General features: G+C 51.7%; 1 protein-coding gene across 3 annotated transcripts in view; it reads left to right on the top strand.

The window, feature by feature from the left end:
- Positions 1-22,510, top strand: part of GRIK3 (glutamate ionotropic receptor kainate type subunit 3) — a 247,504-nt gene extending 224,994 nt beyond the window's left edge. For 2 of the 3 annotated variants that reach the window (XM_004001807.5, XM_042245693.2), the window contains exons 14-16: positions 8,869-9,091; positions 9,606-9,856; positions 15,816-22,510. In XM_004001807.5, coding sequence (XP_004001856.2) covers positions 8,869-9,091; positions 9,606-9,856; positions 15,816-16,010 — 669 coding nt within the window. In that variant the 3' untranslated portion in view covers positions 16,011-22,510. The remainder of the gene's footprint in view (positions 1-8,868; positions 9,092-9,605; positions 9,857-15,815) is intronic. The other variant, XM_060399335.1, reaches the window with a different exon arrangement.
- Positions 22,511-25,811: the final 3,301 nt, after the last annotated feature.

Raw genomic sequence — 25,811 nt, 5'->3', positions numbered from 1 at the left:
CGATCAAAGGGAAGCAGCATAAATAAGCCCAGTGCAGGCTCATTGGCGCTGATTGGATGCCCTTGCCTCCCTCCATGCTAAGATGCTCAGATTGGCTTCCAAGAACCCGGTCCCTGCTCCCCACCGAGCTGCTGTCCTCGGCATCAAGCAGCACCTCCCGCAGCCCGCGCCGCCCTCACCCACCTTCCCTGCAAATGGTGCAGCGAGGAGGGCAGGGGAGGGATGCAGATGCTGCCACCCAGCTGGGATGCTGGGGCGGAAGGGCCCAGGCTCACCAGGGCCTTGGGCCAGGAAGAGCGACTGCACGGCCCCTGAAGAACCAGCTCCCCTTCCTCACTCTCCTGATTGCCAGTGAATTCCGCTTGCTGTCTGGCCACCTTGTCTCCTGCTTTAATTCAAATGAAGTGCTTCCTGCCCAGCCTCCCTACCAATGGCATCAGCCATGGGACTGTTATATAGGCAGAGGGACCTGAGTGCGGCTAAACCTCAGATGATAAGCTAGAAGCAAAGATCCTCTCAGAAGGTCCCTAGACAAACTTCCGTCCTCCCTGCCCCACCCCTACCCTGCCTTGCCTAGTCGTACGTCCCTCTCCCAAGCCCTCCTCCTCCCCCACACCTGTACCAGGCCTAGGGGTAGCCTCCTTATGGTAGCTTTCAAATTAGAGCTGGAAGGAAACCTGAGTTTAACCTAGAGAATCAGAGGCCCAGAGGGGCTGGGTGAATTGATCAAGGCTCAATGGAGCTGATGTACGGTCGGTTACTCTGTCGGCACACACACTGCCCTCTCCCACATCCCCTCTAGGGTCTTCTCCTGGAGGGCTGGGCCTTCCCCTGCCCATGAGTATGTACTGCAAGGTTGGCACTAGGGTTGAACAGGAATTGGCTCCAGAGGTTGCCATTAGATGTCCTGGAGACACTGGCAAAGTCCACAATTACAGTAACATTTATTGAGCACTTACTGTGTGCTAGGCAATGTTCTAAGCACTTTATCTGTATTCACATCTATCATCCTCATGACATCCCTAGAAGGCAGACACTATTATCACCCCCACATCGAACATATGGTGAAAGGAAGGCTCCGAAAGTAACCTGAGTTCATACTTCTTGCCTCACATCTCACAGCCGGTGAAATGCAGCATTGGGATTTGAGCCCAAGTAGTCTTGCTCAACGGAGAAGGCAATGGCACCCCACTCCAGTACTCTTGCCTGGAAAATCCCATGGATGGAGGAGCCTGGTAGGCTGCAGTCCATGGGGTCGCACAGAGTCAGACACAACTGAAGCAACTTAGCAGCAGTAGCAGCAGCAGCAGTCTGGCTCAAAGGCCTGTGCTCTTTGTCCCTGTGTCCATAGCATTCCTCCAAGGAGCCAGCTACCATCCAAGAATTCCTTGGGGGAAGGAGTGAAGCCATATACTCGTAGCCTAGAACAGTCCTGGTACATCGTAGTTGCTTAAATACTACATGTCGAGCGGATGCCGTTGTTGGATTAAAGGATGGAAGGAAAAGACGGCAGGAAGCAAGTAAAGCAAACACAGGAGACCATGTTGAGGCTAGGGCCCAGCGGGGAGCACCCCTGAAGGTTCCAGAGCCCAAGGCAGATGAACTTTGGTTCTGCGGTTAGCCTGTTTCCAGGTTAAGCTGCAAACCGTCTTAAAAAGCATCCCCTGATGGAGAGGAGCACTCAAGGGAGAGAACGCATCCCCATCCAAAGATGGCAACAGCAGGAAGTGGGGCGCCGGTCTCTCGGGGGACTGCGGATCCCTCGCCCCCTACTCTGTAGCCTGGGAGACGGTGGCTGGAGGCAGCCCATCATTCCAAAGGAAATTTCATTTGAAGAGTTGTCAGGGAGCAGCAAGCATCACAAACAGCGTCTCCTGTGTTGTGCTCCCTCCGTCTTGGAAGATAAAAATTAATTAGGAGATAAAAAAGGAGGCCTTTGAAAGCGCTGTTTGGCTGTAAAAATATGTAGGCAAAAATGTAAAGGAGGATATGGGGAAAGCATGTTCTCGGCAGGGAGGGTTGGGGAGCTTTGAAGAGAGAGGGTGTCGGAAGGCAGCTTCTCCAAGGATTTAGCCCTCTTTGGTCTCGCGGTAGAAGAGACATCACACGTGGGAGAGACTGTGTGTGAGCCACAGCTGCTTAGGAAAGCGACAGAGCTGGGGACCAAGACTTCTAGGCTCCCAGGGTCCCTGGCACCATCAGGCCCCACTGAGGCCATAGTGTTGCCCCATGCTAGCAACTGAGTCTGGAAGGTGCCTGGAGAGGCCATCCAGTCCAACTCCCACCTTCCAGCTGCTCAACAGACTATGCCCTGGGCTGGAAGTCTCAGGAGGGTGCTCCCGAGCTCCGCTTCTAATTCCTCCTGAGCTGATTGCTGGCCTCTCTGATGGCACTTAGCAGAAGCAGAATAGGACAGAAATGCAGTGACCAGGCAGGACTGGGTGTGGTGCAGCCTGGCACAGTCAAGTCACATCAGTCTTAGAGTCAGACAGACCAGGACTTGAGTCTTGGCTGTTGTCTCTGCTGGGTGACCATGGGGAAGTCATGTTATTCCTCTGAGCCTCAGTCTGCTCACCTGGATGACATGGATTCTGAGTCCCACTGCACCACAATTAGCAAGGAGATTCAGTGAACTACCATATATACAGCAGTTAGACCAGGGCCAGGCACATAGAGGCAAAGGCTTTCTTCTCTGATGTCCCTCAGTATGGCTGACCCAGAAGATGGGCAAACTGGCTGGCTCCTTTTCTCCTTTTTCCCTGTAGTCCCCTCCTGAGGCAAACAGGAGCCCCATGGAGAAACCACAGCCCGTAGACACCTGGAGAACCGCTCATCTTCCAGGTTCCTCCAGATTAGGTCCGGGCAACATTGTGGAGGATATTGGTGCCTCTGTCACAGAATGGCTGTCTCCCTCTGCACAGAGCCGAGCACTTCAGGGGAGCCCAGAGGCCCTCAGAATAGAAGAGACCCAGAGCAGGCAGCCCGAGGGGCAGTAACAGGTGCAGGGTCAGCCCGGGGATGATGGGATGTTATCGAGAATGACTCAGTTACTGGTGAGCTCTCTGTGCCTCGGTTTTCTCGCCTATGAAATGGGTATAATAATGATACTCCACGCACCCCCCACCCCCATTGAGGTGATTTTTGAGAAGATTAAATGGGATAATTCATATAAACAACTTCGAGCCATACCTGACACCGGATATACATGCAATGAATGTCAGCTCTTTTTGTTGTTTATTCTCAGTGATATACAGCCCTGTTGAGCCCACAGATATGATTTTAGGGGCCAGATATTTCTTATGTAGTTTAATTAGTGATCAGCATTTTAAAATAGGGAGATTTTTGCATTAAAAATAATCACATATCCAGCTTCTTGAAAACATGAAAGATGGAGTGTCACTGAACCAGCACTCATGCAGAGAGATAGACTGTCGGGAGCCAAGAGGGCACTCACCCTCTCCAGCTTACCAGAACTCTATTCAGCCGTATTTACAGTATCCCTGCCTGGGCCCTGTCAGCCCTGGCGTTTTCTACCACTGAGTCTTATGTCATTTCATTTCTATAGGAACTCTGCACTCTAGAAATTATTATCCCCAATTTCTGGATGAGAAAACTGAGCCTTACAGAGAATTAAGGAGGCTTAAAAAGATAGAATGATGCCAGCCATTCATCAAGCACATCCTAGGAACTTAGCTCTATGCTAAGTGTATCCCTATTTTACCCACGTGGAAAGGGAGGTCCAGAGATGTAACATCACTTGCCTGTGGTCACAGAAGGAGTTGGCATTTGAACCCAGGTAAGTGTGACACAAGAGTCCATGCAGAGGGACCAACTTCTCCCATTACCTCCATCCCCCACCTGCAGCCCTCACCTCCTCACTCTCCCTACAGGGGCCAGTCTGTACCCCTTACCTCCTGACTCTCCCCTGCGCAGGCCAGCCTCAGGGGCTCATGCAGTCTGTAGAAGCAGCTGCTAGGCCAGAGGATCAGCAAGTCTGTGCTGGGAAGGTGGGCAGAGCCCCCTCAAGGAGCCCCCTGATCCCCATGAAAATAACCCAAGAGACATGATTAACTGCTCGAGTATGTGGATCCGATAAGGCCAAAGACTCCACATCCACGGATAAGAAAGCCAATTAATCTGGGGAAAGGTCTCCTCTCCAGTATGGAAAATACCCGAGGTCTCGCATGGAATCACATTGCCACTGCCTCCCCGCATACATTCCCTGAGATTCAGCTCCCTTTGGAATTGATTTATGTTTATATATATATATACCTATATACATTTTCTTGTACAGAAATGTTAAATTCTCAAGATTAAATATCTTCAGTTGGGGAAAATCAATTTACTTCTTTGAGAAGGCTAGAATTGAAAGTCGTGAGCCTGAAACTTACTTTCTTGCCAATTTCACTGATAAAAAAAGCCTCTCCGTCCTGGCGTGTCGCCCTGTATCAGCTGCTCCAAACGATTCCATTAATTGATTGGGTGACTGGCCCTGAAACAGCGCTTATTAAGGCTCCCACTGGAGCTGGGGGACAGGCAGGATTGCATTGGAGCCATAGTAATGTGGAGCCATCCCCTGGGGTGGTGACTACTCGGGCCAGTGATGGAACTCGGACCTCTGATGACCTGGCCCAGGAAGGTGGGAGAAGGGGCTGAGATTCCGGGAAGGGCCCTGGCTGTAACCCTCCCTGCCTCCGAGGTACCAGAAGGAAGTTTCCCAGGGATGTACTTGGAATCATGGACTATCACTCAAGGACGGGACAGAATCTAAGGGGAATTAGAAACCATGAGTGGGTTTTGTGGAAAATGGGGATCCCAAGATATGAGACAACACAGGAGGTGGCCTGTCTAGGGAGGCAGGTTTCAGGCTCACCTGCCTGCAGGTGATGGAGGTAGTGAATTTGTTGACACTGGAGCCGGGAGAGCCAAAACTATTGAAATCAGTATCAGAGCCAGCTTCCCGCTTTATCGTTACTTTTCATCTGAACTGGCCCAAGTTCTCTGGTGTCCTTTCCCACCTTCCTCATCCTGGTCCTTTACCTGCTGCAGGCGTCAGAGCCCATCAGCCCCAATACCGGTCCCTGCCCCCTTCAGCCTCCAATGGAAATTTCTGTCTACATTTATGATGGGGTGTTCCTGGGAAGAGCTTATGTTTTGATGTTTGGCAGGCCTATGTATAGGAGGAACTAGGTGTTGGGGTGTTAAGGAAGAGGATTCAGGGAAGAGTTTCCAGAAACAGGAGAAGTTCTCCCCTTCTGACACAGAGAGAATGGGACAAGGCTCCCTGAATGGCTCATTGTCAAGTTACTGATGGCTAGTTGTGGGGAGAATGAGTGGGTGAGATGGGTGAGGTGAAGAGGTGCTGGGATGGCTGGTGATGGGCAGGTGGATAAGAGAATGGGTGGGTATTGGATGGATGGATAAATAGGTAAAAGATTGGGTGGATAGTTGTATAGTTAGTAGAATGAATTGGTGTGTAGATAGCGTGAGAGAGACTAGGTGAGAATATGAACGTGATGAATAAGAGAATACATGGGTGGGTGGGTGGATGGATATGTAGATGGAAGGATAGATAGTTAGATGGATGGATACATTAGGAGATATAAGGGGAGCCCTGAAGGCCTCAGCCACTCCTAATTCCCACCTCTAGGAGAAGAAGGACAATTTAGAAAGCAGGAGAGACTGGGATGGAAAAGGAGTTGAGGTGCTGAAATCACTGATGAGAGAATAGCATTTAGTTTTTATATGGCTCGGGGTTCCCTGGTAGCTCAGGTGGTAAAGAATCTGCCTGCAATGTGGGAGACCTGGGTTCAATCCCTGGGTTGGGAAGATCCCCTGAAAGGGGGCATAGCAACCCACTCCAGTATTCTTGCCTGGAGAATCCCCATGGACAGAAGAGCCTGATGGGCTACAGTCTATGGGCTTGGAAAAGAGCTGGACATGACTTAGCAACTAAACAACAACAACAAACCAAGAAAGCAGAGTGCCTGAGGCCATGTGTCCCCGGCAAGCAGGAATAACTGGACTGGGATAATCTTATGAGAGGAATAGTTGCAACTGATTATCTGAGAAAGCAACTATATTGGGAATAAAAGCAGCTTGTGTCAGCATGCGTGTAAGAGAGTATATCAGCTACCTGCTGCTACATAACAAATTACCCCAAACTTAGTGTCTTAAAACAACAATAGTATGACCTCTCAGTCTGTGGGTCAGGAATCAGCACAGCATAGCCGGGTCGTCTGCAAAGGGCCTCTCACAGGCCAGGATCGAGGTGCTGGCTAACGCTGCACCTCCAGGTCCAGCTTTCAAACTCACTCAAGTAATAGTTGGCAGCCGTCAGTTCCCCCTAGGCTGTTGGACTGAGGGCTTCCGACTCCCCATTGACCGTTGGCTAGAGGCTGCCCTCTGATCCTTGTCATGTGGACCTCTCCACGGGCCAGCTCACAGCATACCAGTGAGCTTCCATCAGAGCAGCAAGCCAGAGAGAGTACAAGCAAGGCAGAAGTCAGCCTCTCCCGTAACCTAATCTCAGGTGTGAGATTTCCCATCACTCATGGAAAAACAAAAGTGAAAGTCACTCAGTCGTGTCCAACTCTTTGCGACCCTATGGACTATAAAGTCCATGGAATTCTCCAGGCCAGAATACTGCATTGGGTAACCTTTCCCTTCTCCAGGGAATCTTCCCAACCCAGGGATGGAAACCAGGTCTCCCGCATTGCGGGCAGATTCTTTACCAGCTGAGCTACAAGGGAAGCTCAAGAATAGTGGAGTGGTGCTATCCCTCTCTAGCAAACCTTCCTGACCCAGGAATCAAACCGAGGTCTCCTGCATTACAGGTGGATTCTTACCAGCTGAGCTATCAGGGAAGCCTGTCACTCCTGGGGGCAGGGGTTAAAAGCAAGTCTCTGGGCCCAGCCCACACTCCAGGGACAGGGATCACTGGAGCCAGTTTGAACTCCAGTGATTTCAGACTATGAGAATCTGGGCAGGAAAAGGGACAGAGTGAGAGCAGACCCGAGGGAGAAGCTGGAGGGGGCAGAGTCTGGGTAGCAGAAGTTACCTAGAAAATAAGAGACGTCTGGAGAGTTCAAAGAGCTGAAAACCAGGAATGTTCTTGAGGGCAAGAATAGTTAAGTGTGGGGTGGGGTGGGGAGCATCTGGGGCTATGGGAGGATGAAAAAGTTGGGGAGCAGGGATAGCTGATCATGGGACAGGCTGAGGATAGGCAGGAGTGGGATCAGCCAGCTTGCTGCTCCAGTGGAACCCACTGAGGGGTTCCAGGCATCCGAGCCCTCCCAGACCTTCGACTTCAGGGCAGATAAACTTGCAGGAGGAGAGTGTCTGTGAAGGTGCCCTCAGACCCTATGCCCAAAGGCAGCATCGCTGGCACTCAAGGGATTCTGGGATCAGGTGGAATCTCGAGTGTGGAGCTGCCTGCTGCTCTGGGGCTCCCTCCTGCCCAGGCACTTTTGGAGCGACAGCCTTAAAACTAGGAGGCACCTGGGGAATAGAAGGTCCACTGTCCGCCCAGCCCCCTCCCCCCCCCCACTCCTGACAGTCACAGCTCTTCCCTTCTCCCCCAGCCCCACAGCAGCCTCTTGGAGCACACCCATGCCATCACACACCCCGGAGCTGGGCCAGGTGCCAGTCAGACAGGCCGATATCACAGACGGGCATGGCCAGACTCAGAAAAAGCCAGGGACAGTGGGGACTGCAGAGCCACCTGCTCCCTTGGGATGCATGGAGGTGGGGCTGATCCCTGCTGGGAGCAGGCAGCCGACAGACACTAAGATCCCAAGAAATCTCATGAAGGCATGCATCTTGTTCTGCCCAGTCCTTTCCGGCAGCAAGAGACACTGAACCTCTCCTGGCCCCAGGCCCTCCCTGAGTGCCCCCAGCTGGGGATCAAGCACAACAGCCCACTCACCAGCCTGTTCTCAAGGATGCTGGTTCCACCCAGGAAGCAGCATCCAGCCCGGGACACTCTGGAACCGGAGGGTGAGGGGGCCACCAGACCACCTGCTCTGACTACCCCTACTCTCCTGCCCTCTCAGCAATGCTCGCCCTGCTTCTCTTTCACTATATTGATGGAGAACAGACAGGAACCCTTGCCTGAGACAAACCTTCCCCAGGAACAATGGTGCATAAGAGGGACTGCTTGAAGTGGGAGTAGGGGGCCTAGAATCCACCGAGCTTTGCCCTCCTCAGCATCCACCCACCTTCCCTGCCACCCTCACAGCGGTTTCCAAGAGGCAGTGAAGCTCAGTGGTTAGGAGCATGGACTCTGGAGTCAGATAGCCTGGTTTTGCCAGTTTGTGTCTGAGTAAATTAGGCAAATTGAGGCACAGCCAAACTCCATTCTCTTATCTGTAAACTGGAGCTAGTGATATTACTGGGTTGGCCAAAAAGTTCATTTGGGTTTTTCCATAAGATGCTGTGGAAAAACCAAAACAAAATTTTGGCCAACCCATACCTGCCCCCTCTGACTATGGGGAAGAATCAGTGAGTTCATGCAGGCAAAGCACTTGGAACATGACCTGCATGTGCTTAATTGTTTAATAAATCTTAGAGAAATAAAAAAAGTTTTTTAAGAAAAGCCTGAAGACCTCTTGTGCCACAGCAAAGAGTCAAGGGTTTCCATGTGGGTGGGCCCGAGTCTGACTCTCAGCTTTACAATCAGATGCCATGTGTTTGAGGACATACCCTCCCAGGGCCTCAGTTTCCACATCTGAGCAGTGGGCGGAACTCACTCACTCTAAGGACTGTGCACAGAATTCAGTGACCCAGGCCTGCGAAGAGTGAGCAGTGCTTGGTCCCTGTGTGCTCAGTAACTGCGTACATCACCCCCACTGCTTCCCCATGGCCCAGAAATCCAAGATCTCCACCTTCGAGAAGATGTGGGCCTTCATGAGCAGCAAACCTTCGGCGCTGGTGAAGAACAACGAGGAGGGCATCCAGCGGACGCTGACGGCCGACTACGCGCTGCTCATGGAATCGACCACCATTGAGTACGTCACCCAGAGGAACTGCAACCTCACCCAGATCGGGGGCCTCATCGACTCCAAGGGCTATGGCATCGGCACGCCCATGGGTGAGCACAGGGGCTGCAGACGGGAGGGCTGGGGGGACAGAGGGTGGGCAAGACCCCCAGGTTCACTCTTGCGCACACGTGGCCTCCCACTCCCTCTCTCAGATCACCCCCTGAGCCTTGAAAGGGCTCAGCCCAGAAACAAAACGGCAGAGCCACAAGCCTCATGAGGTCAGCGCCGGCCTGAGAAGAGGAGACCTGGGGGCGGACACAGAGATGGGGGTCAGTTCAAGGTCTTGCCTCCTCTCTCTGACCTCACCCCTGCTGAGGCAGCTCAGATACACTGGGTCTTCCAGAGGCCTGCGGGGACAGGGATTCATAGGCAAAACTCTCCACCCTGGATCTGTGAAGTCACCATTGATGGATTAAAAGAGGGGCCTCCTGGCACTGGGGGCCCCCTTCGGAAGAGCGTGCTGAGAGGGCTAGTGATGGTGGCTAGCCCCAGCCAGGGTGCTGGCAGGGGTGCACAGACGGGCTGAAGGCTGCTGATGGCCAGGGTCCCCTCTCCCCCACCCAGGCTCCCCGTACCGGGACAAGATCACCATTGCCATCCTGCAGCTCCAGGAGGAGGACAAGCTGCACATCATGAAGGAGAAGTGGTGGAGGGGCAGCGGGTGTCCTGAGGAGGAAAACAAAGAGGCCAGCGCCCTGGGCATCCAGAAGATCGGGGGCATCTTCATCGTCCTGGCCGCCGGGCTGGTCCTGTCTGTGCTGGTGGCTGTGGGCGAGTTTGTGTACAAGCTCCGCAAGACCGCAGAGCGAGAGCAGGTAAACCTCCAAGAACTGGAGCGGGCACTGGGAAGGGACGGAACAGATCAGGGACCACACTGGCTTCACACTCCTTAGGTGCCAGGTGCAAGGTGGCATCTGATCCCACCCCTCCCCCCATAGCCCGCTCTGCATCCCATTCACCGGGAAGCCCTACCAGCCCCATTCGGCACGCTTTCCCATCACGCTGGCTCCATGCCAGGCCATGCCCATCATCCCCAGCTGGACCACACACTAGCCTCTGGTCGGGTCTTCCTGCCTCCTCTCTTCCTCTCCACCAGCTGCTCTCCATACAGCAGCCAGTGCCCTGTTTAAAACTTAATTCAAACCATGTCGTTCCCCTGCATAAACCCCTCCAGGGTAATTGTGGATGCTTCGTGATGCTTACATAGGGGTTCATTATACTGTTCTCTTCACTTCTGCATATATTTGGAAATTTCCATAATCAAAAGTTTAACAGAGAAAAAGAGTTAAGAGGGTTAGCCCAAGCTTGCTAGGTTCAACCCATCTGATTAATTCACGTGTGGTTGGGCAGTGGTTCCGGGTCCCAGCAGCAAATTGGAATCACAGGGAGAAGTGTTTTAAGTGCCAATACCCTGACCTCACTCCCAGAGACTGTGTTTTAACTGGTCTGTGGTGGCCTCTGGGATTGGCTTCTTAAGGAAGTGTACAGAGTGGTTTGAATGTGCACCTTGAGTGGAGGGCCAGTGGTCTGTGGGGAAGCTCTTCTTACAGGAAAGTTCAAAGGGAGACAGGGCAAGTGTGGAAGGAGATTGTGGTTAAGTCTTCTGTATAAGATGCACTTACACATCCACCCAAAATTCAGTGAAGTCGTTTCTAATCAGTAAGCCTGAGTGAGCAAAGAGGAAGGGCAAAGATAATTCTTGGTGTTCAAGTTCACACAGGTGTGAGAAAAGGGACATGTTACCACATTGCTCAGGGGGAGTCCAAGAGGGTAAGTTTCTGGAAGGTAACTCTGCAGTATGGCCAGAGTCTTTAAAGGAGGCTACATGTTTGGATCAGTCAATTTCTACTTTTAGAAATGCACCCAGTGGAAGTGGCCAAAACGTGCAATTTTATTGACAAGAATGTTCATTGACGTGTTCATTGTAATGTGAGAAAACCTAAATGTCCAATAATTGGGAATGGTTTTTAAAATTATGATTCATCTAAGAAGAACAATCAAATCCTTTAGGTTAAATTAGAATTACATTACAATTGAAATAAGCTCCAAATTCCATTAAAAAGCCTATACGATCTAGTCCTTACCTACCTCCCCAGCCTCCTCGTTCCCACTCTCCCCTCTCTTACTCTGCTCCACACACACTGGCCACGGTTTTAGTCCCTAACCAGCCAAGCACACTTCTGCCTTAGGGCCTTTGCACATTCTGTTCCAGAACCCTGCGCTGTGCTTCCCACAGAGCCCCATATTCTTAGAGTCTTCTGGGCATTCAGCTGAAGCTCAAGTAGTCTTTCCCACCTATCGCCCCTCCCTACCCAACTCCATCCCATTTCAGTGCTTTATTCTGTTAATCATAGTTAACTCTTTCTGGAGCTATTTATTTGTCCACATGTTTATTACCTGTTTCTATCCCGTCATCAGCATTCCCTGAGCGCTAGGGCCTTGTCTGTCTGTTTCACTGCCATGTGCCTAACACCTAGAAGTGCCTGGCACAGAGTTCAGCTCAGTTCAGCTCAGTTCAGTTCAGTCGCTCCGTTGTGTTCGACTCTTTGAGACCCCACGGACTGCAGCACACCAGGCCTCCCTCTCCTTCACCAACTCCCGGAGTTTACTCAAACTCATGTCCATTGAGTCGATGATGCCATCCAACCATCCCATCCTCTGTCGTCCCCTTCTCCCGCCTTCAATCTTTCCCAGCATCAGGGTCTTTTCAAATGAGTCAGTTCTTTGCATCAGGTGGTCAAAGCATTGGAGTTTTAGCTTCAACTTCAGTCCTTCCAATGACTATTCAGGACTGATTTCGTTTAGGATGGACTAGTTGGATCTCCTTGCAGTCCAAGGGACTCTCAAGAGTCTTCTCCAACAGTTCAAAAATATCAATTATTCAGTGCTCAGCTTTCTTCACAGTCCAACTCTCACATCCATACATGACTACTGGAAAAACCATAGCTTTGACTAGACGGACCTTTGTTGGCAAAGTAATGTCTCTGCTTTTTAATATACTGTCCAGGTTGGTCATAAATTTTCTTCCAAGGAGTAAGTCTTTTAATTTCATGGCTGCAGTCACCATCTGCAGTGATTTTGGAGCCCAAAAAGATAAAGTCTGTCACGGTTTCCACTGTTTCCCCATCTATTTCCCATGAAGTGATGGGACCAGATGCCATGATCTTAGTTTCCTGAATGTTGAGCTTTAAGCCAACTTTTTCACTCTCCTCTTTCACTTTCATCAAGAGGCCCTTTAGTTCTTCACTTTCTGCCATAAGGATGGTGCTATCTACATATCTGAGGTAATTGATATTTCTCCTGGCAATCTTGATTCCAGCTTGTGCTTCTTCCAGCCCAGCAATTCTCATGATGTACTCTGCATATAAGTTAAATAAGCAGGGTGACAATATACAGCCTTGACGTACTCCTTTTCCTATTTGGAACCAGTCTGTTGTTCCATGTCCAGTTCTAACTGTTGCTTCCTGACCTGCATACAGAATTCTCAAGAAGCAGGTTCGGTGGTCTGGTATTCCCATCTCTTTAAGAATCTTCCACAGTTTATTGTGATCCACACAGTCAAAGGCTTTTGTGTAGTGAATAAAGCAGAAATAGATGTTTTTCTGGAATCCTCTTGCTTTTTCAATGATCCAACAGATGTTGGCAATTTGATCTCCAGTTCGTCTGCCTTTTCTAAATCCAGCTTGAACATCTGAAAGTCCGTAGTTCATATACTGTTGAAGCCTGGCTTGGAGAATTTTGAGTATTTCTTTACTAGCATGTGAGATGAGTGCAATTGTGTTGTAGTTTGAGCATTCTTTGGCATTGCCTTTCTTTGGGATTGGAAAGAAAACTGACATTTTCCAGTCCTGTGGCCACTGGTGAGTTTTCCAAATTTGCTTGGAAAATTGAGTGCAGCACTTTCACAGCATCATCTTTTAGGATTTGAGATAGCTCAACTGGAATTCCATCACCTCCACTAGCTTTGTTTGTAATGATGCTTCCTAAGGCCCACTTGACTTCACATTCCAGGATGCCTGGCTCTAGGTGAGTGATCACATCATCATGACTATCTGGGTCATGAAGATCTTTGTTTGTATAGTTCTTCTGTGTATTCTTGCCACAGATAAGATATTCTTAATATCTTCTGCTTCTGTTAGGTCCATACCATTTCTGTCCTTTATCGAGCCCATCTTTGAATGAAATATTCCCTTGGTATCCCTAATTTTCTTGAAGAGATCTCTAGTCTTTCCCATTTTGTTTTCCTGTTTCTTTGCATTGATCACTGGGGAAGACTTTCTTATCTCTCCTTGCTATTCTTTGGAACTCTGCATTCAAATAGGTATATCTTTCCTTTTCTCCTTCGCCTTTCACTTCTCTTCTGTTCACAGCTATTTGTAAGGCCTCATCAGACAACCATTGCCTTTTTGCATTTCTTTTTCTTAGGGATGGTCTTGATCCCTGCCTCCTGTACAATGTCACGTACCTCCGTCCATAGTTCTTGGGTACTCTGTCTATCAGATCTAATTCCTTGAATCTATTTCTCACTTCCACTGTATAATCATAAGGGATTTGATTTAGGTCATACCTGAATGGTCTAGTGGTTTTCCCTACTTTCTTTAATTTGAGTCTGAATTTGGCAATAAGGAGTTCATGATCTGAGCCACAGTCAGCTCCTGGTCTTGTTCTTGCTGATGGTATAGAGCTTCTCCATCTTTGGCTGCAAAGGATATAATCAGTCTGATTTCGGTGTTGACCATCTTGTGATGTCCATGTGTAGAGTCTTCTCTTGTGTTGTTGGAAGAGGGTGTTTGCTATGACCAGTGCATTCTCTTGGCAAAACTCTATTAGCCTTTGCCCTGCTTCATTCTGTACTCCAAGACAAAATTTGCCTGTTACTCCAGGTATTTCTTGACTTCCTACTTTTGCATTCCAGTCCCCAATAATGAAAAAGACATCTTTGGGGGGTGTTAATTCTAGAAGGTCTTGTATGTTTTCATAGAACCGTTCAACTTCAGCTTCCTAAGCATTACTAGTCAGGGCTTGGATTACCGTGATATTGAATGCTTTGCCTTGGAAATGAACAGAGATCGTTCTGTCGTTTTTGATATTGCATCCAAGTACTTCATCAGACTCTTTTGTTGGCCATGATGGCTACTCCATTTCTTCTAAGGGATTCTTGCCCACAGCAGGAGATATGATGGTCATCTGAGTTAAATTCACTCATTCCAGTCCATTTTAGTTTGCTGATTCCTAGAATGTTGACGCTCACCCTTGCCATCTCCTGTTTGACCACTTCCAATTTGCCTTGATTCATGGACCTAACATTCCAGGTTCCTATGCAATATTGCTCTTTACAGCATCAGACTTTACTTCTATTACCAGTCACATCCACAACCGGGTGTTGTGTTTGCTTTGGCTCCATCTCTTCATTGTTTCTGGAGTTATTTCTCCACTGATCTCCAGTAGAATATTGGGCACCTACTGACCTGGGGAGTTCATCTTTCAGTGTCACATGGACCACAGCCTTGTCTAACTCAATGAAACTATGAGCCATGCTGTGTAGGGCCACCCAAGACAGACGGATCACGGTGGAGAGTTCTGACAAAACATGGTCCACTGGAGAAGGGGACGGCCAACCACTTCAGTACTCTTGCCTTGAGAACCCCATGAACAGTATGAACAGTATGAAAATGGCACAGAGTAGGTCTCAGTAAATAGTCGCAGAATGAAGAGGGGAGGTAAGGAGGGAAGATGTCCTGCATTTAGTGGAGGAGCAAGAGGAAGCTTGGTGAGGTCACACAGAGGGTAAGAGGCAGAGTCAGAATTCAAAGCCAAGTCCTCGTTCCCCGGTACCACATGACCTAACTACAACCTGTCTGAGTGCTGATGCCCAGGCCTCCCCGGGCAAGTTGAGACATTGGCAGCCTGCTGCCTTCTCAACAAGCCATGGGACAGTCTCTGGCAGCTGGTCTCATAGAAGCCTCTGCCATCAGATACCTATGGGCAGTGTGCCCTTGAGCTGTCCCTCTTGGACACCCACAGGGACCCAAGCCAGAAAAAGCCCTACAGGGACCTGCCTCCCCACTGAGAAATCTGCACTAGGCTTTCCTGAATGGGAGCAAAGTGACTCCTCCCTTCAATGGGAACCCCTCTCACAGAGATTATCCATATATTCATCAAGTGTTTCTTAAGCCCTGACTCTGAGCCAGGCCTAGAGCTGGAGGCTGGGCTCATAGGATGAAACTGGCTGGTTCCTGCCCTCAGAAGCTAGTGGAGAAAAGTCAGGCGGGTAAACTACTCAGACTTTAATGTGCATGCCAGTCAGAACCACAGTTTGTTCATCCGTAAAATGGGGCTAAGATGATATCACCTGATTCCAAACAAGGACATGATGCTTTGTAAGCTGCTCTCCAAACTACCTGGGCTTCCCTAGTGGTTCGGTGGTAAAGAACCCAGCTGCCAATGCAAGAAATGCAATTCAGTTCCTGGGTTGGAAAGACCCCCTGGAGAAGGAAATGGCAACCCACTCCAGTACTCTTGCCTGGGAAATCCCATGGACGGAGGAGCCTGGCGGGCTACAGTCCATGCGGTCGCAAAAGAGTTGGACACAACTTAGCAACTAAACAACAACCCACACTAGTCACCTTGCAGGGGGCAGAGGGCGGGCGGTGTAAACGTGTGAAGGAAACCCGGCGGCCTTAGCACAGGCTTTGGGAGGAAGGGGAGGAGTTGGCTGGAGTTCCACGGCGGGCCTCACCCCTGTGCTCCTTCCCCTCCCACCCCCGACCCCAGCGCTCCTTCTGCAGCACCGTGGCTGACGAGATCCGCTTCTCCCTTGCCTGCCAGCGTCGGGTCAAGCACAAGCCGCAGCCTCCCACGATGACCAAGACTGACGCCGTCATCAACATGCACACGTTCAACGACCGCCGGCTTCCGGGCAAAGACAGCATGACCTGCAGCACATCACTGGCCCCCGTGTTCCCCTAGGCACAGGTGAGCGGGGGACCGCCGGCCTGGGGGCAGGGCGGAGAGAGCAAAGGAGACTGGAAGGAACATCCCCAAGCCCCACGCTGGACTTGGGGACCAGAGCTGCTGCCTGCCTGTTGGGCCAGGAGCCCTCTGCCCTTACCTACCAGGAAACCAGCAGGCCCCCTAGGCCAGCTGCTTGGGCTTCACCCTCCTGTTGTTTCTTCTATGGGTTTCTAAAGCTGCCAACCAAGACAGCCAAGGCCAAAGGAAGCACATGCCTCTCTCAGGCCAAATCCACCTGCCCCTCAACTCTCGTCTATAGTCAGAAGTTTCTACATGGCCCTGCAGGGTCAAAAGGAAACAGGAAACAGCTCTCATGTTGCCGCTCCTTCCCCACGAGGCCAGGCCTCCTGGAACTTGACTATGAGACCAGAGACACAGACCTTGGGTACCGAAAAGGATGCTATCGTTTGGCTGCCAATGGGAGCTGAAGCTGGAGGACAGCCACTCCACATGCCTGGTCAGAAGGAAGAACTCGTCCCCCAGGGGCTGCTCACATGGTCCTGATCTCCTGGACTTGACACCACCCATGGTGGAGCCCCTGTTTGGGCAAAGTTAAAGGCAGGAGCCCCACAGGGAAAAGGAGGCGTTTGGAGTCTGGAAGAGAGGAGGATGCACAGAGAATGCCAATTTGAATTCTTCTGGACAATGTCCCAAAGGGTCCCGCTCCTCTAGAAGGTCCCTAGGAGTGGGAGAGTGGTCAGAGCAAGTTCTCTTCCCCGTTGTGACTGGAGGAGAACGGATCCCCGGGATCTCTCACAAAGGATGCCCAGAGACACGGGCAGAGGAAGAGTGGATTCCACGGAAATCCCACAGGCCCTCAAGCCATTGGATTTTATTTTGCTGGTCTCCAAGCTGTTTTCTAAGCCCCGGTGGCATTAGGACGCTTGAGCTCTTTGCCATCTATTCTTCAGCAACTCTCCATTCCTGGCCAGTTGACCTTGACCGTCTTCTGTCATCATGGAAGGAGGAAAGTGGCCTAGATTGAAGTGAACATTGTCGCCCATCCTCCAAGGAGGATCAGGTCCACTGCACAGGCTCCCTTTGGGGTAGCTGGATTGGGGGGGCGCTTAAAGAACTCCATGCCTCCTGGACTTGTCAAACCTAAAGATGCCCCCCAGAGAAAAATTGTCCAGGGGGCAGAATAGCCTCCCTGGTAGAGGCCCCTGGAGTGGGGAGGCTGAAGCTGCCTCCTGGAGGATTAACCAAATACCCCACACAGAGATACACGGTGGTGGTAGCCCCTGGTCTCTTGTCCAGAGGAGCTAGGACCTTGTGGGGTTTGGGGGTTCAGCAGAGGAGGCGCAGCGAGGGGTGGAGGTGATATGTGGGTTCCAGCCAGCTGGGACAGATACTCTAGGTCTGAGACTCTTAAGACTCTGGGAGGAGAATGAGACGTGGAGGGATTAGGAACAAAGTGTCCTTAAAGAGAGCACGATGAGGCCAGCAAGGCTGCCCATGGCCAAGGGCAGAGGGCAGGCTTTGCGCCAGGGAAAGGGGGCTGGAAATCTGTACAGACCCCAGAAGACACCAGCCACCCACCCCCGCCACTCTTCTGCTTCTGCCTGGGGACCCTGGTTAGGAAAAGAGCCACATTTAGGCCTCAAGAACCTTCTCAGCTGGGGTGAAGGGTCATCTCTAACTCTCCTCAGGAGTCCCAAAGCAGGAGAGCACAGTGGACGTATGTGAAAACTCTTGTTTCTTCTCCAAACTGGGCCAAACCAGCTGGTTCCCAGGGCCACAGCGATTCCGACAGGCTGTGAGCACTGGAGGTGGGAGAGGAGGGATGGAATGCCACGTGGCCAACATGCATCATGATAGGAAAAGCCATGCTGTTGTGAGCTCCTGGATGTAGGAATGTATGTGTGTCTGTGTGTGCGTGTGCATATATGTGTATCTTCGTATGTCTGATCTTTGGGGGCTGGGCATGAAGGATAAAAGAGGGCATGTAACAGAGTCCCAGGCATGCAATAATAGGAGAAACCTTTGGGATCTGATGTGTGTGCGTGCATGTGTGTGTGAATTTGGGGTGAAGGAGATAAATCTGGACAAGCAGCAGGACCCCATACATGTAAAAACAGGAGAAGCCATGCCATATTGGGGTTCTGGTGAGTATACATATGTATACATATGTGAACAACTGTGTATGCTTGTGTGTGTGTGTGTGTGTGTGTGTTCACGCTTTTGTGCACCTAATGGCAGAGGGTGGAGGACAAGATAAAATATGTTTTAGTGGAGAAGCTGCTGCTGCTACCAAGTCACTTGAGTCCTGTCCGACTCTGTGTGACCCCATAGACGGCAGCCCACCAGGCTCCCCCGTCCCTGGGATTCTCCAGGCAAGAACACTGAAGTGGGTTGCCATTTCCTTCTCCAATGCATGAAAGTGAAAAGTGAAAGTGAAGCCACTCAGTAGTGCCCGACTCTTAGCGACCCCATGGACTGCAGCCTACCAGGCTCCTCCACCCATGGGATTCTCTCCAATGGAGAAGCTAAGTAAGTTTAAATGGAGAAGCCATGTCATCAAGGGGTCCATTTGTGAGCGCGTGTGCATGTGTGTGTGCAGTGGAGCGTGGGAGGGAAGACAGAACTAGACCAGTGCACAGCACAAGGGAATGCATGTTGCATGTGAGGAGCCACGTGGGCCTGGAGTTCGTGTGTGTGTGTTCATACATGTTTGTTCAAACGTACACATATGTTCCAGCTCACAATAGGAGCAGAGATGGACAATCAGGAAGGGAACTAGAGTCTGGGTCCACTTCTGCCGTGGAGAGAGGTCATATGTCACAAAGATTTGCTGAGATTACATAGGCCTGGGTAGACTGGCCAAGTGGGGCGAAACCCTGAAGGCACCCGCAGCTCATGACTCCTTTGCTCTCTGTGGAGTGTCCTATTTGAAGGGAAAATGACTGTTTCTGGCAATTTCTAGATAACCAGATTCTGATGAAGGTATTTGCCAATTTTTTCTCACCAGTCACAGACATGAGCCACTCTCTCTCTTTATCCGGTCTACCTTCATGGCACACGCCCACATCCATGTTCCTATCACACACTCAACCGTGTGTGTGCTTTTGTGTGTGACACGCCATGAACGTGTCATTTCTTCTGAGGCTATGCACATATATAGACTGTGATGACAGGAAGACCAGGAGCTGGTGGGGTAGGAAGAGCTTCATCAAAGGAGGGGAGGAAGGTGGAACTCAGTGGCACAATTCCATTAGGGAAATCCCCCGAAAGGGACTGAAATGATTTCTCAAGTCCTACATGGAGATGGGAGGACTCGCAGCCTGATATCGCCTCCCATTCGAGCCTTATGTCCATGTGTGGATGACGGTTCCAACTCTGCCTGATGACCTGTGTTTGTCTCCGAGACCAGCCCAGCATTCAGAGTGCAGCGGAGGTCGCTTCTCTCCGAATGTGAGCTCTATCCCAGGGGACGAAGGTGCTGCTGCGTCTTGGGGTGGGGGCCGGGGAACTATTCCCAGTAAGGTGGGTCGAGTGGAAATAACGTTCAGGCCCACCTGCCCGCGGGCGTGGATCTGAGCCACGGTGCACGCACACACAGAGGCACTGAGGTCAGTGGCAGCTCAACACTGGTTTGGATGGAGCAGAGGATGGGACTGGCCCAAGCAGACACTGGACTGTTCCTCTCCAGCACGTACCGGCCCTGAAGAGAAGAGCACCCCTACCTTGCACCTCCATCCCCCACCCCAAAATGCCAGTGCCTCCCTTCAGCCTGCTCCAACTGGCCAGATTGAAGGGCAGCACTGGATACATACACACCTTGTCAAGGCCCTGGGGGGTGGGGCCACGAGGCCTCATTTTCTCTCTCCCCTTGACCTGTTACTAGTCCATCTTCTGTGGACAGATAAGACAAACCTGAGAACTTTGTCACCATTCAGTGGGCCCCATGCTGGGTGCGTGTCTCAAGATGAGTAAGGCCCCCTTGGCTGAGGAACTGACTCTGAGCCTCTGAAGGGTGGGAGCATCTCCCCTGCTCACAGCCAAGACTCTGTCTCCACTAGCCAAGCCCACGGGTTCCCCGCAAGGTCCCGGGCATGGGCAGAGGGCAAGTCCAGCCCTGGATGGAGGAGGTCTCTGGCAGTGGAGAGAATGCTCCACGTGGCTAGAAGTCACTCCCTCCCTAAGCCCCAGGAAAGCAGAAGTCAGACACAGGCACCCGCTCACCCAGAACAGTGGGAAGCTCCCTCCCCGACATCTCCCAGGTGGGTGTGCCAAGTGTGGGCTGGCGGCTGCGGCATCATCACTCAGCATGAAGCACATCCCTTCCCAGACCCTTCCCAGCTCTCTGCTCCGGCCCACATCTCTGGTCCTGTGTGGACAGCCATCTGGGAAGGCCTTAGCAATCTGGACAAACAGCTGTATGGACTTAACCTCTGAGATGGGCCCAGCCCCGTGGACAGACTCAAGAAGTGCGCCCAGCTCTGTAGACGGGCCTCTGGACTAGACCCATCTGGAAAAGCCCCGGGCTGGGAGGACCCATCTGGAACGGGCCCAGCTGCTTGCCCCAGTAGAAGGGTCCCACCCTCAGTCCCCTGGCCAGCCTGAATGGAGCCGTCCTGGCTTTGCCCAGGAGTTAGAAGTTCAGAGATGAGGCCATACGTGAAAGTCACAAAAATGTTTTTGGTAGAAGGTTAAAGTTCTGTACAGTATATATATGAATGTAAAAAGAGATATATATATGCTGTATATATATATATATGCACAGTGTATATATGACCTGTAGCCCATGTGTATACGCACCCCTCCCCGCACGTCTGCACACGGAGTGTACATTACCCAGCCAGTGTGGGTGGGGACCAGGTGAGCGGCGGGGGCTGCAGCTGCAGAGTTTGGGATGGAGGCTGCTTGGGGCAGGGGCTGCGGAGAGCCCTGTGGGGGACGAGAAGGGCCGATGCATGTCAGAGCTGCAGACCCTGAGGAGGAAGGGAGAACCGAGGGGCTGGCGGATAGGCCTCCTGAGGATAACAGGAGTGGTCCAAGGGCCTTGTCTGCATCTGAGAGGCTCTGAGGATTGTCGGGCCTCTGTCTGGGGGGGGGGCAGTGTCATACACTACTGGGCTCCTGGGCCAACATGACAGCTGCAGTCCCAGGGCAGTTAGCAGGGAGCTGGAAGGACTGGGAAAGAGGGGGCCTCTCACTGGACCAGCTCTCAATACCTGTCTGCCCAGCCACCAGGGATGCTCTACCTGGAATACCCTAGAAGGCTGGAGTAGGGCAGAGGCCATTGCCTCACATTCTCAACCATACACAAGGACAACCCAGCTCCCAGATAAGAAAAACCCTTTTTCAGGAGGATGGCCCCCTGGCCATTGCCAGCATGCCAGTCTGATGTCCCCGGCCCCTGTCTTCTAGAACAGACTTCAAATCACCCCGCAGCGTCTCTAGTTTACAGATCAAAACTCTGAGGCCTCCAGATGTAAGAAAACGGCTGTGGAGCCAGCAATTCCAGCCATGAGTTTGTCCCACCCCAGACAATCTCCACAGCCCCATTTGACCGCAGGGTCAGCTGTCAGGGAGTGACTGGGGAGCCAGAGATGTGGGCAGAGCAGTGACAGGGTGGAAGAGGCGAAGCCGAGAGGGCAGTCTGAGCACAGCCTCGTCCCATATGTCTGCCCTCTCCCCCACCACACCTTCCCTGCAGGGCAGTTGGCATAGAGCCTGGCCCCGCCCCTGCGGTAGCTGCAGACCTCCGTCCCTACCACGCTCGGCTCCGTCTGTTCCTTCCCTTCTAACCCTTCAGCGAGTGGTTCGGCTCCATCACCGGCGAGAGCATCTCTGGACCACGTGGGAAGGGGTCTGGAGTGGGCTTCCGTGTGGTCAGCGGTCTGCCCTCTGCGTTAGCCCCGTGCGTCAGACTGGTCTGCACTTAACTCTGGGTCTGCCTCTGTTTGGGGTCCTGACGGAGCATACCTGAACCCAGCCTCCTGAGGCTGGGCCTGTCCTGACTCCAGGACAGGAACAAGAGGCTCCAGGGGCCCCCTTGCCACTGTGCTCCAAGCCCCCAGCCCACCTCTGCCTGGGCCAGCTTCCTGGCCGCGCCTCCCACAGTGGGGACTTGGGTTCCCAGCCCCTTGGTGAAGCCCCAAAACAGCACCATGTGAGACCCCTGGCCTGTCCCACCACCCAGACCAGAGTGCCTGGACACCCTCCCAATCCCACTCAACATCGTTCCCACACACTGGTCTCTGGGCCATTCAGGGGATGCCCTTTGTGGACATGCAGAATTTCTATGAATATAGTTTTTTGTAAACATTTTGTAACAATTTGGGTTTCATAGTAACTGTGTTACTTGCCAATCATTCTAGGCTGATGTAAATAAATTTCCAAACAAATCTGATTATTTTCCTTTTTAAGACACTGTGATATATCAAAGTGCACAGTTTGCTGTATGAAGTAATATGGTTTTAAATTTTCAATAAAGAAATGTTTCTAGAAAACAGGGCCCTCTTGAGATGTGTTTTCTGCCTCTCTTGTCTCTTTAGAACCAGAGGGTCCTGAAGTTGTGCCGTCTTCACCCAAGGGTGACTGTGTTCTGGGCAGGGGCCCCTGGTGATGAGCACGTGACTCCAGCCCAGGCTCCTGGTCCCCATTTCAGATGTTTATGTGGGACATCAGTATTGATATCATCTGACCTCCATCTTACCTTTTCTTGGGCACGTTCCTCTCCATCTCCTCTCCATCCCATAGCTACCTTCGAAGTCACCACATCCCTGTGTGATCCTGTTCCTTTGGCAACAGTTGAGGAAGCAAGGTAAGCCTCTTATCCAGAGTTGGCCAATCAGAGGTCTTGCCTGAGCTTTTTCAAACTAGAAATTAGAGAGTGCTCAGTTGGTTACTCTTGAGTGATGGAAACTACACATAATAAAGGGCAGGACACTTAAGCAGGAAGAGGTTGAATACAGATGTTTACAAAACCAGTGAAAGATAAGGGAGCAAGGACATGCTGGGCTTCCAGTGGCTCTCAGAACAATACAGAAGTGACCCACTAGAGAAGCGACCCCCTGCAAGACTGGTACTAGAATTGCGAGGCAAGACACACCAGACAGCTATGCCCTCAATGTCAAGGCCTCCCTTCCCTTTGACCTTGGTCACCTCACCCTACCCAGAACCCTCCCGCTCCAAGTTCTGAAGACCCAGGCCCAATACAACAGCAGCACAGAGCTGGACCTGTCCCCATTTAACCCTTCACCTGCCCTATCTGAAATGCTTATGAATTCCACCTCTCACTGCACTGCCCTATTCCTCTGTCTTGTCTAGCCCCAGAATGTGTAGGTTGGAGGGGACACAGATCACTCAGCATCCCTCTGCTTAGGCCTGATGACAAGCCCCACCAAGCAGTACAATCAAGGAGGCCGGGGTAAACTTGCTAGGCTCTGCCCACCCCCACCCCACCACCGCTGTGTCTTCTTCAAGCTTCAGTGTCCTCCTGTGCAGAGAGGAGAGGCCGAGGTTGTCGTAGGGATTCGATGACACTGTAGCTGCCTTGCACTGCTACGGCTCATCATTTTCTGGTGGAGGGAAAGTAACAAATGACCGGACACCTCCCCAAATATTCCAAGAGTCAGAGTAGCCCAGGAACAGAGAAATGAAAGATGGCCAAGTACTTACCTTTGTTCAACTTCAAAGAGGTGGGTTCTTGTCTCAAATCCAAAACATCTGGAAGGATACATGATCCCATCACCCCTCCAGCACTTCCTCAATTAGTCCTAAGATTCCATGGCTGGAGGAGGGAAATGGGGGAGGGACGGCCAGACAGAAACAGAATCATGTGTGGAGGGCTCCCCAGGTTGCCAGCGCTAGCCAGCTCCAGGGGGTGGACCCTAGTCTCCACCTGCACAAAGCTGGTACAGATGTGCCAGACTAGAACATCCTTCTCAGCACCTCCATAAAGACCGCTTCCTAAGCAGCCAGATGATGCCCCCTGGCCATCTTGCATGACTGAAGAGCCATATGTAGCCTGAGAGCTCCCCAGCCCACGTGGCTAAGTCCTCCTTTATTGAATCAGGAAATCAGAGCTTTGTCCTGAATACTTGGAGGGAGGGTGGTGGTGCGTTGAGGCATCTCCGCACCTCCAGCCAAGTGAGACTGGACTAGAGGTTTCCCTCTGAGTCGTGGGAAAGTCCCTCTCCACTGTTTTATTCATCACCATCATCATTATTGTGGTGGTGGTGGTTGTCACTTCTGCTTCCCAGGCGGTGGTCAGGAAGCCCTGGTGTCTTGGAGTTGATAGGCCAGGATGGTTCTGGAGCAGGTTCTGGTTAGGCTCCTTTTGGGCCTCTAGGTCTGGGGAAGTCCCATCTCAGATAACTATACCCTCAGAGTCAAGGGCTCCCTTCCCTTTGACTCTGGTCATTTCACCCTGCCCAGAACACAGAGGTCTGAGACCCCTCGAGCTAGCTTTCACATCCTGTAGGTCCCTACCATCCTCCAGGTCAGGGACACACCCTCCCCTTGACATCTCCCATGGCAAGGGCCTCCGATCACTCATGTCCAGAATCAGGGACGAGCTTCAAGGCCCTCCTGCCACCTTAATTTGAGCAGGTGATCTTGGACCATTCACAAACCTTAGCTTCTCTCCTATGCAGTGTGAATGCCCACTTTGACTGCCTCAGGGAGCTCATGTAAGAATGAAAGAAAAAGCTCCCATGAAAGCACATGTTAAGTGTGAGGCATCAGGCTCACTAGCTGTGAGGGTCCTTCTCTGCTCTTCTGTCAGTTTCCCCTTCTCCCACATCTGTCCCAGCCCCCAGGTCCAGCTGAAGTGAGCAGGAAGGGTTCAGGGACCAGGCACTCCTGGGGCTGCAGGTTGCCATTCCAACAATCAGGCTGGGGCCAGGGCTTGCAGCTCCCCCGGGGCCTTGATGACACTTCCTTGGGAAACAGAAGCTGAGTGTTTAAGAAGCATCTGTCATTATGGAAACAAAGTTGCCAGGCCATTTTTTCTTTTACTATTTTTACTGCGATTTCATTATCTTATGCAAATGAGGCCGCTGATGAAGCCTTTCTGCAGGGTGGCCCATGCTGGGACCAGCTCCACCGAGGGGATTTATTGCCTGCCTCAGCCTCCAGACTCGATCTGGGATGAGGAGGCCCTGTGGAGATGGCTTCCAGAGCAGCTGCCCCGCCCTGGAACACACGACTTCCTGCCAGACAAGCCCCCAGGTCCTGCCTCTGTCCTAGGAGAGCCCTGGTCCTTTATTTCCGAAGATGTTAAGTGTCAGCACAGCCTGGCCCAGGCCTCTGTCCCCATTTCCTCAATAGTTGGAACTCCTTGAAGACAGAGTTGCCAGTATCCAGCGGGATGCAAGGGAAATGATGGGAAGCAACTGGGGCTCCATCCCTCTAGGACCTCTGGGAACAACATATAATAAGCAGTTCAAGTTTCCCATTCAAAGAGAAGAGAGCTGGGCGAGGTACACCCCCACCTGGTCTCGGCTGGTCTCTGGAGGCTGGCATCACACACGTTTCTGGCATGCCCCAGGTGTAAGATGGGCTCTGGGGTAGGATAAAGTCTCAGGGAAGGCAATGCAGGTGGTGGCAACCAATAACAGGGTGGTAATTATGCACAAGCAATAACTGTGCAGACGTGTAAGGGCAGGAGATATGTGTAAGACAGTGCCAGCATCTGCTATGACCCCATTTTAGAGACGAAAGGCCCAAGGCTCAAAGAAGCCAAATAACTTGCCCACACTCCAGGGCTGTCTGCCTCCCCAGCTCAAGGATCCCACAGTCGCTTAC

Source organism: Ovis aries, chromosome 1, assembly GCF_016772045.2.
Source record: "Ovis aries strain OAR_USU_Benz2616 breed Rambouillet chromosome 1, ARS-UI_Ramb_v3.0, whole genome shotgun sequence".
In the NCBI taxonomy this organism is placed as follows: Eukaryota; Metazoa; Chordata; class Mammalia; order Artiodactyla; family Bovidae; genus Ovis; species Ovis aries.
Note: the sequence above shows the minus strand (reverse complement) of the source record. Positions and strands in the feature narration are given on the sequence as shown.